Consider the following 15,299-nt stretch of genomic DNA (forward strand, 5'->3'; position numbering starts at 1 on the left):
AATTCAACAAAATACCCGTCCCAGGGATGTTACTGTTAGAGATTTTATTAGAATGTTCCATTGTGGCACCTGACAATTTCCCATACATAAACAGACACATGTGGAAGCTACAGCGTAACAAGAGATGCTTTTCATGTCTATTATGATATTGCATGTGATTGCTATACTATTATCATCTGTAGCAGAAAAAAGACCTTGCTAAAATTATGCATGAAGTCAGAATGCCAGAGAGTGACCCAAGCTGTATTTCCTTTGGTCAAGTGTTGCAGAAGTATAAGCAACAGCAGTCTATTTTCTGACCACCTTAGTTTTCCAAGATCCATGATCTTTTATGCGCTAAGTCTATATTAATCCAGGACTGATTCTTCTTTTGATTTATTTGATATACAATATCTTTCATAGTTAACTAGGACATCTATGAATCATTTTGGCAGATCTAATGTCTCAGAAGTTGGAGAAGGTGATTTCAAGCAGCATTTAAATTAATCCCATGGCAAGGTGTAGTTGTGGTTATAATTTTTTCCAGAGTCTGGTTATTCTGAGCAAATGATTAGATGATTCAACACTTTCCACTAATTTGAGGAAAGCTGAGCTACCAGCTTTGGCTAACTAGTCTTCACGTAGCAAAGAACGTGCAGTTTCAGGTTTCCTGACAGGCTATTCTTAAAATATATGATTTTTTTTTTTTAATTACAAACACAACTTGCCAGTACTATGCCGCCATTCACCTTTTTTACGTTATATGAGAAATGTTGTTATGACTCACTTGAACTCTATGAAAAGGTCAGCCCATTAGCAGATGCCTGGCAACCAGGTATCACTAAAATAAGAGGCCACCAAAAATGGGGGAAGTTCTAAGCCAATACCTAAAGGCTCTTATAGTCTTACTGCAATCAAGCAGACTTCAATAACGTTAAGTCTTTCACATTTTAGGAGGACTCAAAATATAAAGCAAAAACGAAATAGAGTATTGCCAAATGACTAAAACACATTTCAAAGTATTCTTCTGCCCCAAAAATCCTCAGGAAAACTCATTTTCAAAGGAAGATTCCTTGTTGTGCTTGGTTCTATTAAATGAAAAGCCCAAGTGACTCTCACTGTAGCCAAATCACCAACTCTGAAACAGGACATTTTGGTTGTGAACAATTCAGTTTCTGTAAGACAGAACGTTTGCTACAAAGTTTTCATTGCATTCTCCTATTAAACTCACAACTGACTTAAGTATTCATCATCACTTAACAGAATCGGAATTTCCACTAAGAGGACATCTACCCTAAGAAAACTGGGACCCATAATTCTCCACTTCATCAGCTCCAGCTGTGATAATAATGGAGGCAGTAGCGCAGACATGAGTTGAACAGTTATTACCGTGTTATCTAACCCTACTGTAAAAATGTGAGTTGTCTATACTTCAAACCTTCACTGCTCCCACTGATACTCAAGCTGAACTCTTGGAGAATTATAGGTCCTAACCCATATGCAGACATAACCCTACTCATATTTCTTGGTTAGAGTCACAGGTGCCTCCATAACTTCTCTACATGCAGGATTGTACTGCCTTATTAACTTTCATGCATCTATGAATGCTTTATTTCCTCCTTTTTAGTTTCAAGCTGATAAGTAGCGCCCTTCATACAAACTTGTGCTCAGCTCCGCAAGACATTTTGGGATACAGCTGTACTGCATTTTGTTACTTTTATTAAGAAGCAAACAAAGGGATTTTCGAAAGTACAGCCCCAGATAGGAGTTTAGGTTGAATTAATGTGTGATGGACAAAGACCCTTAAAGCATGAGAAAAGTTCTTGACTGAAATACTCATAAAAAGAAACTATCAAATCCTAAATTTTAGATGGTATATGTTGAAATGTCTTCTTTATGTGAAGGTTTATTTAGAAAATTCCCAAGTTTAGGTTTCAATCTTTACTCATATTTTTAGCTAGGAGTGGTTCTTTATGATTCAGACTTCCATGTTAGGTGTATCAATTTCTAAGGGCTTGGCTACACTTGCGAGTTACAGCGCAATAAAGGATCCCCGGGCCCACTAGCTCGCTACCCATCCACACTGGCAAGGCATGTAGAGCGCTCTGACTCCATGGCTACAGCGTTGCTGGTACTCCACCTTGGCGAGTGGAATAACGTTTGCTGTGCCCTCTCTGGAGCGCCGCAGCGCCAGTGTGAACGAAGTGTTGCTTTCCTGCGCTCTGATCAGCCTCCGGAAACATCCCATAATCCCCTTAAGTCAAGTGGCCACTCTTGTCATTGTTTGGAATTGGCTGTAGGAATGCGGAAATGCCCTTTGAAAGCTCTGTTTCTGACAGCCCGCTGCTTATATGCTCCGAGACAAAGCAACCATTAATGTGGAATGCTGTGAGGGGGGGTCAGGGAGGCGAGGGGGGTCTGCGGCTGTCTGAACTTACAAGACAGAATGCTGACATGCTCTCAGCCCCCCAAAAACCCCACTCTCTCTCCCCTCAGATACACACAACACACTCCATCCCCCCATTTGAAAAGCACGTTGCAGCCACTTGCATGCTGGGATAGTTGCCCATAATGCACCGCTCCCAATGCCGCTGCAAGTGCCGCAAATGTGGCCACGCCAGTGCGCTTGAAGCGGTCAGTGTGGACAGATTGCAGCGCTTTCCCTACTGCGCTCTCCGAAGGCTGGTTTAACTCAAAGCGCTCTACATCTGCAAGTGTAGTCATGCCCTAAGAATGCTTGAATAAAACAGCATTCATTTTCTATTGCATAACAGATAATTACAAATCTAGCTGGTGAAGTTTGGAGTATTTGCATTTCTCATTCAGTTGGCAAAATATAACATGTGATTTCAAGCCCCTCTATCTGATTTGATTATGCTGTATCACATCTTGCAAATTAGAGTCCAAAAGAGTTAATGGTATCAGACACAGCAAGATCAGCTGATTGAATAGTGCTTTCCACAGTGACCCCTTCCTGTTTTCTATTCTAAACTGCAAACTTGAGCTCCAGCAACTAGCAAACCTCAAATTCTACTTCTGCTTTCAAGTAGCAGAAAGCAAGGCAAAATGCTTGCATGTGCTCCCTGTTCTGTAAAGCATCATGGGTAAAATTTTCAAAAGCACCTAAGTGACTCACATTGAAAAATGATATGGCAAAAAACCCTTATCACTGGTGATTGAACACTTTTCACAAAGTGATCACTCCATATCGGACCTCTCAGCCTTCATCCTCAAAGGAAACCTGCACAACACCTTCAAAAGATGAGTGTGGGAGCTTAAATTCATAACTTTTCTAGAAACTAAAAATCATAAACTCAATAAGGACCAGGCAGGCCCCTCATCTGGTTTTTAAACGAATTGTTCTGCTTTTGTAATGTTTGTTCCCTATCCAGCACTGAGACAAAACCAGATATGGTTTTATGCAGTATCTGATGAGGGATGCCATAATGGAGAGTGCCCCACTCCACCACCACCAGCATGACCTTGTACACACCATGCGCATGGTCACACCAGTGGGGGCAAGATGACACAATCTTCCAAATGGCGCCCCCATGTGGCGTGACCCTACATGCACATCACACTGACAGGGATGGGATCACTCCCACATCATTCCCAGAAATACCAGAATCTCCAGTATTCCAGGTATATATGAGAGGCCACCCTAATAAGGACACTGGATTTAATGCTTATTACAACAATCTGTAATCCACTAACACCCCTGTATAAGACTGGTGGTTGTTGTCTTTCCTTCTGCTGGAAATGATGTAGTAATTAAGACAGAATTTGCTCAGAACTCTTACGGGTTAATCAAAATTTCTCCCCAGCTGAGAACATGCTTCTGCCTGAAGCAAACATTTACACCAGAGAAGTAAATCCCCGCGAAAGGGAGTTCACAATGGAAAGGCTAAAGACATCCTCACCATGCAAAAAAGCACCAATAGACTCAGAGCAGTAACTATTTCAATGGAGAGCTATTTACTTATGAAAACATTCACTGTATTCCTTATTCAGTGGAACCAAGTGACTGGTTGTATTTGACCCTAGACTCAAATACTGACAGTGTCCTAATGAGAGACACCCAATGAATCCTTCACCCCAGCACATTGAGCTCTGGCCGTGAAAATATAACTGATCAAAATTGACATCTCTGAAGACGAGAATATAACTTGCAAAGGAAACATAGAGAAATAGCCTATTTCAAAAGAGGACTAAATGGTCTATTTCATCTATGCAGAAAGTTAGTTGCAAAGAAAGATTAGAGATTAAAAACAGAAATAATTTAAAAATCTGTCTTCAAAGTAGCAGATCAACACAGACTTGGATTTTCAATGCCTCCGCAGGAGAAAGGCCTTCAAAATCCTCCCTAAAAATGACACATACCAGCAATTATTCAGAAAGTTTTTAAAAAGTTATTTGTGCAAAGAAACATTTCAGCCTAAGTTTACCTCCAGTACTGGTCCAGCTCCCAAAATAGTTCTCTCCACACCACTTGCGTACCCCTTCTGACTCAGTGCGGTGAGACAATGAATTAAAAAGTTTGTACTTTGAGTTTTTCCAGATCCACTTTCACCTGAAATGACTATGCACTGGTTAACGTGTTTTTTAAGCATTGTATGATAAGCCACATCAGCTATGGCAAAAATATGGGGCTCCAACTTCCCAAGTTGGTGATTCTCGTACATCTTGACATATTTGGGGTTATAAATGGGCAAGAATTTGAAGGGGTTGATGGCAATCAGAATGCTTCCTGCATACGTATAAATCTTGTGTTTTAGAAAGCGGCGTTTGAGATTCTCTAGGAGTGTCGTTTCTGTTAAATTGGAGAGATTGCATAAGTCATCAAAGTCTTCCTGATGCCATGGAAGAAAACCCCTTTCAACCAATCGTCGAGCATCCTTCTCCTTGGACACCAATTGCATATGGACATATTTGATGGTCCCATCAGTGTCCCTCTCTTGCAAAAGAAAGTAGTACCCATCGTTTTGTGGATGCTCATCCTGAGCACGGCGGGGCCAAAGCAAAACCCTATGAACAGGAGAGTCATTCAAATCAAGTACCCATTCTTCACCTCCCGATTCTTTCACCTCCACAAGCACATAATGCTTTGAAACATCCAAGTTCAAAATATGTATCACATCCTTGATTACATCTGAAGTGGTGCTGTCCTTAGTTGCAGTCACACTGCAGCAGGTGGTGCTTTCTGTCGAGAGCTGGGGGTAAATATGAAGATTATAGGCCGCCTTCTCCTGGCAAACTGCACTTCCAGCATCTTTTAAACTCATTCTGCCCCCAACCTGACTTCAGCATACCGCCCCAGCTTGTTGCTCAGTGCCCATTATCTGCAAAAGGAGAGTGAAGAGAGTCAGATGTTTAAAGGTATCCTGTTCAACCGGTTTCCCTGAAATACAAAAGCAACTGAACCAAAAAATAAAAAGTTATCTGAAATATAAGATGAAGTTATTACACAGGCAAATTTATGGAAAGTAAGGTGTTTTCCTGAACATCAGTGATGTTATTTCAAACAAACTGCCCATTTTTACTTAGGATCTCGCAATGGAAAGATTTTCTTTATGAGTGAGACTCAGATGGCAGAGGTTGGGGTGGAAAGAGTTTGAGCATCTAGATTTCACAAGCTGTTCCTTCCAGCCTGAGATAGTTCTCTCCTCACTTAAGCACAGTGGCTATTTCTTTCATAAAATTCACAACAATTATTGAAAAGAAACACAATTTAGAGTTAATTTCATTACTATCAATCAACCAACAACCACACCCTTAATGCTCCAAAGTGTATTTTTGCTTTTCGCCTCCTATTTCAGGAAGTGATCAACTAAAATTAGTCTAAATTGTAGCACATTTCAGCGATAAATTTTGTAACTAGCTCATCTGGGATTCACAACTCTCATTCCACACCTAAAGAACCCCCTATTCATTCCTTTACCTTTGTCTTTCTAACTATTGCTTCATCTCTCTCCTCCCATTTGCATTCAAGTTCCTCATACATGAAGCTCCTGTACTGTCATTGATTCCCACTACCTTGATTTCCCCTCCTCAATCCCTACTGGACCCCTGCAATTGAGCTTCAGTTTCATGGGAGTAGAGAGAGCAGATCTTATGGAAGTCAACCAACACCTTTTTGTGGCCAAGTTAAAAGATGCTGGTCTGTATTCCTCTGATTTGCAATCCACTCTGAATCACTGTCCTTCGTTCAGTGTGGTGCTTCATCAGGCATTCAACCTCCACCTAGTTATGTTCTATGGGTAGTCACACAACAAGTCCAAACCATTATGACTGTGGTACACTGAGTTCAGTGACCTCTATTATTAACTTCTAAGTGGAGAGCAGTTTCCTAAGGGAAATCTTGCCGTTTAGGCAGATGGACAATAAAGCTCTATCTTTGCTCTCTTCAATTTAAGGTGCTCTATAACAGTATACGCAGAGGATGCTACTTGAACAAGTTTCAGAGTAACAGCCGTGTTAGTCTGTATTCGCAAAAAGAAAAGGAGTACTTGTGGCACCTTAGAGACTAACCAATTTATCTGAGCATAAGCTTTCGTGAGCTACAGCTCACTTCATCGGATGCATACTGTGGAAAGTACAGAATACTTGAACAAGTGACCCAAATACAAGTCACAAGTTAAATCAAAACATAGTACAATATGAGAAAGTCAATTCAAGTTATAAATTAACATGCAGTCATTTTCAATGGCAGACAATTTTAGGCCAAAGGGTTCCACAAATAAGATCTACAGTGAGTTGGAAACATTATTTTGTTGGCATTTCCACCACAGGCGGTCAATGAATTACTCCCGAGATGCACACGACAGTTCTGCCACTCCTGAACATAGTCTAAGAATGGAGAACTTCATTTCTAAGCAATTCTGTGTAGAAGCAGGAGTTTCTGAAACATTTTCTGTTACGCAAGTTTTTTAGATTATTTTCAGTTCATCCTTATCAAACGGGAGGCAGAATGAACCACAAACAGTGGGACAAATAATGGCACTTCTCTGGTTAATCCATATGATCCCCTGCAGAATGGTTCCTTATTCTACATAAAAATTAAGTCTATCACTTCTAAGAGGCTTGTTGTAACACTCACACAGGCGGTTGGATCGGACGACTCAGGAAGTCCCATCCATTTCTTAAATCTATAATTATCACTGATTTTTGACTCATGGCAGATACTCAACCACAAAGGTTAAAGGTTTCAGAGTAGCAGCCATGTTAGTCTGTATTCGCAAAAAGAAAAGGAGTGCTAGTGGCACCTTAGAGACTAACGAATCTATTTGAACATAAGTTTTCGTGAGCTACAGCTGAATGCATCCAATGAAGTGAGCTGTAGCTCATGAAAGTTTATGCTCAAATAAATTGGTTAGTCTCTAAGATGCCACTAGTACTCCTTTTCTTTCTTTAAAGGTTAAAGGGGTTACATAAGAGCAAGTCTACACTTAAAATGTTTCATTGGTGCAGCTGTACTGGTGCAGCTGTGCCACTGTAGCACTTTAATGAAGATGCTCTAAACTAACGGGAGAGAGCTCTCCTGTCAGTGTAGTTAATCCACCCTCCCTGAGGCAGTAGCTATGTCAGCGGGAGAAGCTTTGTCAGGCAACAGCAAAGTAAAATTTACAAGACTCTGCTACTTTCACCACCGCTACTCAGAACCCCAGTCAGCAGTGACACTATCAAGAAACAGAATTTCACCTTACTGCTGCTTGGGAAAGCTAAAAGCAGAAGGGACCCTGGACTTATTCATGGAAAAGAGGATTCAAAAAACCACTAAAGCTACAGACGACAAAGAGTGACAAAGACCACTTCATCTTATCTCCTCAGCCAGGCAGTTCTGGGAAAAAAGTAGAGTAGCTTAGACCCTCCCCAATCACAGAATTTCTGCTCTCTTCCAGCAGCGAGAAGTTTCAGACACTTACTAGCCAGAGACTGGTATGAAAGATGGACCCAAGCAGAGTCCAGAGGCAGCATTCCCACAGAAACCTCAGCAGCCTTCTACTTCCCAGTTGCTGAAGGTGGCTGGAGGCTGCTTTTCTTACCTAGGCATTGACCTTGTTGATAAAGCCTACCCAACCTCATCTACTAGCTCATATAAAGGCTGTCTGATACATTTTTCACTCATCCATCACATTTTCCAAAACTAAAGTCTTGGATATCTGCTGGGGGAAATGGAACACTAGTAGTCTCAGCTCTGTTCATGGAAGACAGAGGCCCATTATAACATAATATACTGCTTGTTTAGGGGACAGCTGGTGGTCTGAGCTCAGGAGATTTCCAAGACTGAGAAACAGGAAAGAAATATTTCCCATCCTGGGGAAGGCTGATCACCGACAAAGCAACATGCAGATGGTAGACATCAACCTGAGAGTATTTATGCTAGACACAGATTTGCAGTACATACAGTCATCACAGGCATCTGCTTTAGGGGACATCAAACAGACAACGCAGTTTTGTTTCCTCACTGGGATAGTCTAGGGCACAGAGCCTTCAGTGAAAAGAACTTGCTGTAACATGATTACTACATACATTCACTGAAGGAGAAAATAGGAAGAGTCACCATAATGGTTGCTTCACTTCAACCAAATACGAAATCCAGATGCGGTTTGCTTTATTTTAACACTGCTGAATTTTCAGAGGCCCTCTTCCTCCTTGTGGATCAGCTGCCTCACGTAAAACATTTAGAGAGTTATTTAATATTGATGTTAAAGGTTATTTTAATATTAAAGGCTGGGATTTTCAAAGGACTCTAAGGAAATTGGATACCCAGCTTTCAATGAATTCTTTTTGAATTGATTTGCCTTTGAAAAATCCAGATGAAAGTATTCAATAATTTGTGTGAAGGTGACCAAAACCATTAAAACTTAATTGTTAAAGTTCACTTCGGAGTAGTCTGAAATGCAACGTTGCAATAATCCACTTCAGATACAAACAGGAGGAGAACCTCAGTGCAGTGTCATAAAATTAGAAACTTTAAAGCACATCAATTGTTAGGTCTAATTACCTTGACAGTATCCCTTTAAAAAGAGCTAAAGTAGTCTCACGAAATCTTCAAAAGCAAAGCAGAAATGAACATGGATGTTCTGTGAAGCAATAGGCATTAAACAAAACAAGATGTAAATATCTTCTGGTCTACCCATCAATCTGCTTACAGATCCCAGCAGAAGATGCCTCCACTATTCACCCCAACAGCTCAAGGCCACGATTTGGCAGGTTAATGAGCTGAGGACTTCTCTGCCTACAAGTTCAAAAACTATACTAAATCATAACCTCGAGGCTGAAATACATTTCTCTTGGGATAAACATTTAAAATCACTTGAACAGGAGAAATCAAACATTTCAATAAAACTAGGCCTGAAGCCAAGATGATATATACCCTACAGCCCTGTTGGACCCAGCAAGGGGTTTGGTGGGCTTTTTTTCATATTTTGCTCAATGACAGCTCCAAGGAGTGCCCAAGCAGATAGTCTCCTCCCACCACTGTGCAGAAAAGGCCTATCTGAGGTTTTAAAATACTGGCCTGAGCAGTGTGGCTGAGGAAATAACCTTTTGGAACACGTTCTAGACTAGGTAGAAACTAGCCAACACTGGTCAGGTAAACCATATTTAAAAATTGTGCTGAATTTGCTTATAATAGTTTTATAAGCTGGTTCAGAACCTTTATCGCTTCAGTGTAAACAGGGCTCTAAATGCTACATAAACCTGAGGTCAGCTGTAGCAGAGACATTGGACACAGAAGAAAATTAGACTCTTAAGATGAATGTCTGTTGCCACAGGCTATTACTGGAATTTCAGACGGAAATAGTATGCCTAAGCAGTCTGCTAGAGCTAGTAGAGTACATTACAGAAGTGAATTCATGATGTACTACTGGAGAACTACTAGATCTCTAGGCTGGTACAATAGAAACCAAACCAGACTTTCAGATAATTTTATCTTCTTCCGCCTCTCTTGATTGCCTCATTGATTTAAAGTAGGACATTTACCATATGACCCAAGCAATGTTATTTTTTATTATTTGTATTACAGTAGTATCCAAGGAGCCCTAGTCATGAACCAGGACCGCATTGTACTAGGTGCTGTACAAACAGAACAAAAACTCCTTGTCCCAAAGAGCTTAAAATCTAAGTATATGACAAGAGATAACGGATGGATACAGACAGACAGGGAGTGCAAGAAATCTATTCTTTTTTCTGTTTCAGTTTTCATTACCCTTCCCCTCTGCCGATATGATATACAGAATATTAACAGAATACTTACAAGTAGCACGAATATAATCAGTTTGTTAAGGAGCACCGCTTAACCCAATATTCATTTTTATGCTAAGTACATGCAAATTGCTCAGCACTGAGTATACTAAAGATTTCTCAAACAATAACCTATTCAACATGAGAGTGTCTCATTCACTCCATCACAGAAGAAGGGAGTAGCTGTCATTTACATCACTGGAGAAGAGCAACGTCCCAGAACACCAATCATTCTCTCTGGGTGGAAGCGAGGGGAAGCAACATGCTTTAATTTTACCAAGTAATTAGCATGAACTTTTTAATATTCTCTTCTTGCACAGACAGACAATGTGAAGAGGAAGACATTGGAGTTGGGAAAGTAGGATAACAAGCAAATTTCAATGAGTAATTCTGTAGATAGTTTCAAACTGTTCTTGAGCCTCAATAATATCAATTATGTTTTGTAAAGTACATAAGAACACACTATTTTACGATCTGGTAAGCTACTGGAAAACAGGACAGTGCCTCAACCAGCACAGGGTAGCTGTTTAGTTTAAATAAGGCCATAATTTGAAGCTGCATATTTATCCAGTGAATCATACTGAAGCTAAAAGGGAAAGCTAACATTACAACAAAAATGTGCAGGAAGAACTGATCATATATTTCAATTCTTTTCATTTCCATGTACACTTGGACTGCCTCATCCTTAGGGCCCTTAGTTTTCAGGTTTTATTTTATTTATTTTTTTCCCTGGGAATTTATCTGTGTTTATTACTACAACAACAAAAACAGGTGAAAATCAGTGCAAAAAACTATTAATTTTTCTGGGTAAACATAGGGGTTTATTTTAGTGGATGGAAGGACAGGGGAAAAAGTATTCAGTAGATTAATGCTTTGATGAGTGGAATTCAGTGTGGTTGTTGAAGAACTAAAACAGAACTCAAAACATAATGCCTCCTCTGGGTTTAAGAAAACAATGTGTCTCTAATCTCCAAATGAAACTTTTCATTTGAATAAACAGTTTACTATTGTAGACTTAGAACCATTAGCCTATAAATATTTACATTTAATAACTGGGCCACACCATTTGCAGCGCATACACTCAACTTCATCCTTTCCTCCTGTTTTTGTTTTTTTAAAACTTTCAAATACTTCCTTGTGTTCTGATACAGATTTTTGTTTTCTTCCCATTTTAGTGTGTCAAATATTTAAACTGTTACCAGCTAATAGCTTGAAAAGTGTATGTGGGGGGCGTGAGATTCATCAGTATGTTCAGATGCTACGCCTGAGGGAACTCTGCGTCACTGTATGTGCGCAGAATGCATGTCCCCCACAGATTTCTTTGTTTCCCTACAGAAAAATGAATTCTGATGGGGAAACAAAGGGAAGCCAAAAGAGTGGTCACACACCCCCACCCTGGCAGTGCAGGCAGGTCGGTTTGGACAACTGGAGCACCCGGTGGAGACGAAAATCACTGCTGTGGGGGGAGGACGGGGGACTGGGCAGTCGTGTGTGTGAGAGACACTGTCCCTCTTGCTTGCTATTGCAGCACGCTCAGCATGGAGGGGCAGGGTATCAGGGTGTTTCTGAGGTAGGCCGGCATGGGGCAGGCTCTGCCTCCTCAGGCAGAGCAAATGTAGCAGCCTGCCTGCTTAGTGAATTGTTCCCATTGTCTTTGTGAATTCCCCCAGTAGTATAAAACAGGTGTAAACGTTTTAAGGCTCTTTTACATTGCCAGAGTGGTGTAAAGGACAGTACAGCCTTATAAATGTTTACGGTGCTTTAGTGATTAGAACTGAACTAAATTTTTGGACTGAAAAAATTTCCTATCAAAATGTGCTCCATCAACTGTTTGTTACTGACCTTTCTGCAGATGCTCAGTAGCCAATATAAATTGTGAGTTTGATTCCCCAGCCATCACTTGCTCTTCAGTTGCCTATGACGTAACACTGAGCATATGGCTGCATATATTTGTTGACTAATAACTAGAAATAAAGGGTCAAACCAAGCTACATTTTATTAGGCAAGGGGGTTTGGGGATTTTCTTCAATACTCCCCACTCCCATTCTCCATCCATTGCATTGTAGTTTAAATAAGTTACCAAAATACTGTAATTGAAACCAGCGTGATTATATTGTGTTATTTTGATAAACAAAATATGCAGAATTTTAAAATATTGTATGCATAATTTTTTATTTTTGGTGCAGAATTTCCCCAGGAGTAAGATGTGCATGCACTTCAGAGCTTGCATGCATGCCTGTTTGTTTATTGTGTGTATCTTCTAGACTACTAAATAGCCTTACTTCAACTGGCAGCTTTGCATATCCACACAGACTAATGTGTTATCTGAATACATATATCTCATGCAATGTACTATATTTTCCTAATAACAAGTTTATGATTTTATTTTGGCAGTGTTCATGGTCATGTATTTTTCAACATGAAAATAGCAACAATACATGACTGATCTCCAAAGTCAAATACAGTTCAGTAATATTTAATTCAAACCACAGACTTTGCAAGATACTAGTGTCCCTGAGTAATGTGAAACACCAATTTTCAATTATGTCTTTGCTTCAGAAACATGCAATTACTGACTATGACAGTAGGGCTGTTTCTTAAACTGAAAAGGAGAAATTCTCCATCTCCCATAAGAGAGGATATTATAGAGGTGCCCCAACAACTCCAAGGCTGCACTGAGCTTTTCCACTTAAAGCAAGGTTTAAATCCCCTAAATTAACACTGAGCTTCCCAAACGTGTACTACTACTTTCAATAAAAACAAACTTGAATTCTCTTGCAAATTTTCATATTACAATCAGCTGCAGATTGAGAAGTCTAAGCAACTTGAAATCCTTCTTACTGGATATTTTACATACAAATGTAAGATTTTATTGGATTCACTATAACTTTATTTTAATGCTCTGAGACTTGTAATTTTCCACTTGTAATTTTAGTTAATTCTGAATCAAACACCATCAAAGTTTTTTTTGAAAGAAGTATATGATGGCTAAATGTTATTATATTTTTCTTAGCTGTTGTCATCAAGGAAACCAAGAGACAAAGTGTCTTTGCCATGGGCTTCCTAACACAGAACAAGCTGGACTCTAGTAGGGGAGGCTGCAGAATAAAAAGGGCGCAAGCATGCTCCTTACCTCACCCTATCCTCACCCCAACCTCAGCTTTGCTGCTCAGTGGTGCATAAGGCAGAGGAGGTATTCCTCACCCTCTCAACTACCTGCTCTGCTCCTTACTGCCCCTCAAGCCCCTGCATCACAGCCCCACTCTGCCCAGGCCCCAAAGTCCCTACAAATCACATACAATCCACACATCCAATTCCTCTGAATCATACTCAGATGCACAGCTTAGTTCTGAACTCAGCAAAATTAAGATGTTCTACTGGACACAAGTTTATTTCAAAAGCCGATAATGCATTATTACCTAAATTAATCTGATGGCAGAGTTAAGGCTATGGTGCTTATTAAGTGAGATTGAGAGGAATCAGATGTGCGTGGCTGTATGGTGGAAATGAAATGGAGTTAGCTGTGGAGGCAGAGTCGGAGCTTGTTTGGATAGTGTGAGCATTGTGCGGCAAAGTGCATGTATCAGGGTGGCCTGGATGTTAATGTTGCCTTACCTGGTGATTTTCTTAAGAACATAAGAATGGCCATAGTGTCAGAAACAAAGGTCTATCTAGACCAGTATCCTGTTTTCTGACAGTGGCAGGTGTCAGATGATTTAGAGAGAACAAACAGAGCAAGGCAATTGTTGAGTGATCCATCCCCTGTCCTCTGGACGCAGCTTCGGGCAGTCAGAGTCTTAAGGACAGCATGGGGTTGCGTCCCTGATCATCTTGGCTAACAGCCGTTGGTGGACCTATCCTCAATGAACTCACCTAGTTATTTTTTGAACCCAGTTATACTTTTGACCTTCACAACATCCCGTCAACTAGTTCCACAGGTTGACTCTGAATTGTGTGAAGAAATACTTCTTTATGTTTGTTTTAAACCTGCTGCCTATTAATTTTATTGGGTGACCCCTGGTTCTTGTGTTATGTGAAGGGGTAAATAACTCTTCCCTATACCATTCATGATTTTAAAGATCTCTATCATATCTCCCTTCAGTCATCTCTTTTCCAAGCTGAACAGTCCCAGTCTTTTTAATCTCTCCTCATATGGAAGCTATTCCATAGCCTTAATCATTTTTGTTGCCCTTCTCTGTACCTTTTCCAATTTTAATGTATCTTTTTTGAGATGGGATGACCAAAACTACATGCAGTATTCAAGGTGTGGGCATACCATGGATTTATATAGTGACATTATGACATTTTCTGTCTTATCTATTCCCTTCCTAATGGTTACTAATATTGTTAGCTTTTTTGACTGCTGCTGCTGAACATTGATCAGATGTTTTCAGAGAACTATCCACTGTTTCTTGAGTGGTAACAGCTAATTTAGCCACCACTGTTTTGTATAATTGGGATACTTTCCAATGTGCATTACTTTGCATTTATTAACATCTAATTTCATCTGCCAATTTGTTGCCCAGTCATCCGGTTTTGTGAGAGCCCTTTGTAACTTTTTGCAGTCAGCTTTGGATCTGAATGATTTTTTTTTAAATCATCTGCAAACTTTGCCATTTTACCCTTTACCTCTTTTTCCAGATCATTTATGAATATGTCAAATAGCACTGGTCCCAGTACAGGTCCCTGGGGGATCCTGCTATTTACCTCTCTCCACTGTGAAAACAGACCATTTATTCCTACCCTTTCTTATTTAACTGGTTATTGATCCATGAGAGGACCTTCCCTCTTATCCTATGACTGCCTACTTTGCTTAAGAGTCAGTGAGGGACCTTGTCAAAGACTTTCTGAAAGTTCAAGTACCCACTGGATCACTTAGACCACATAATTGTTGGCCCTTTTCACAGAATTCTAATAGATTGGTGAGGCAGGATTTCTCTTTACAAAAGCCATGTTGACTCTCCCTCAGTTCTTCATTCGATTAGTAGTAGTACTCCTCCATTAGGGCCTACTTTCCTGAAGGAGGCTGGGTCCCCATTGTCCTCGGTACTATAATTACACCCATGATTAAGGTA

The 15,299-nt window shown here is 40.2% G+C and overlaps 1 protein-coding gene across 10 annotated transcripts in view; it reads right to left on the reverse strand.

Moving 5' to 3' along the window:
* Nucleotides 1–15,299, reverse strand: part of MYO9B (myosin IXB) — a 77,787-nt gene that overhangs the window by 57,832 nt on the left and 4,656 nt on the right. For all 10 annotated transcript variants that reach the window (XM_073324214.1, XM_073324210.1, XM_073324212.2 and 7 more), the window contains one exon: nt 4,425–5,318. In XM_073324214.1, coding sequence (XP_073180315.1) covers nt 4,425–5,261 — 837 coding nt within the window. In that variant the 5' untranslated portion in view covers nt 5,262–5,318. The remainder of the gene's footprint in view (nt 1–4,424; nt 5,319–15,299) is intronic.

The sequence above is a fragment of the Lepidochelys kempii genome, chromosome 25 (assembly GCF_965140285.1).
Source record: "Lepidochelys kempii isolate rLepKem1 chromosome 25, rLepKem1.hap1, whole genome shotgun sequence".
Classification (NCBI taxonomy): domain Eukaryota; kingdom Metazoa; phylum Chordata; order Testudines; family Cheloniidae; genus Lepidochelys; species Lepidochelys kempii.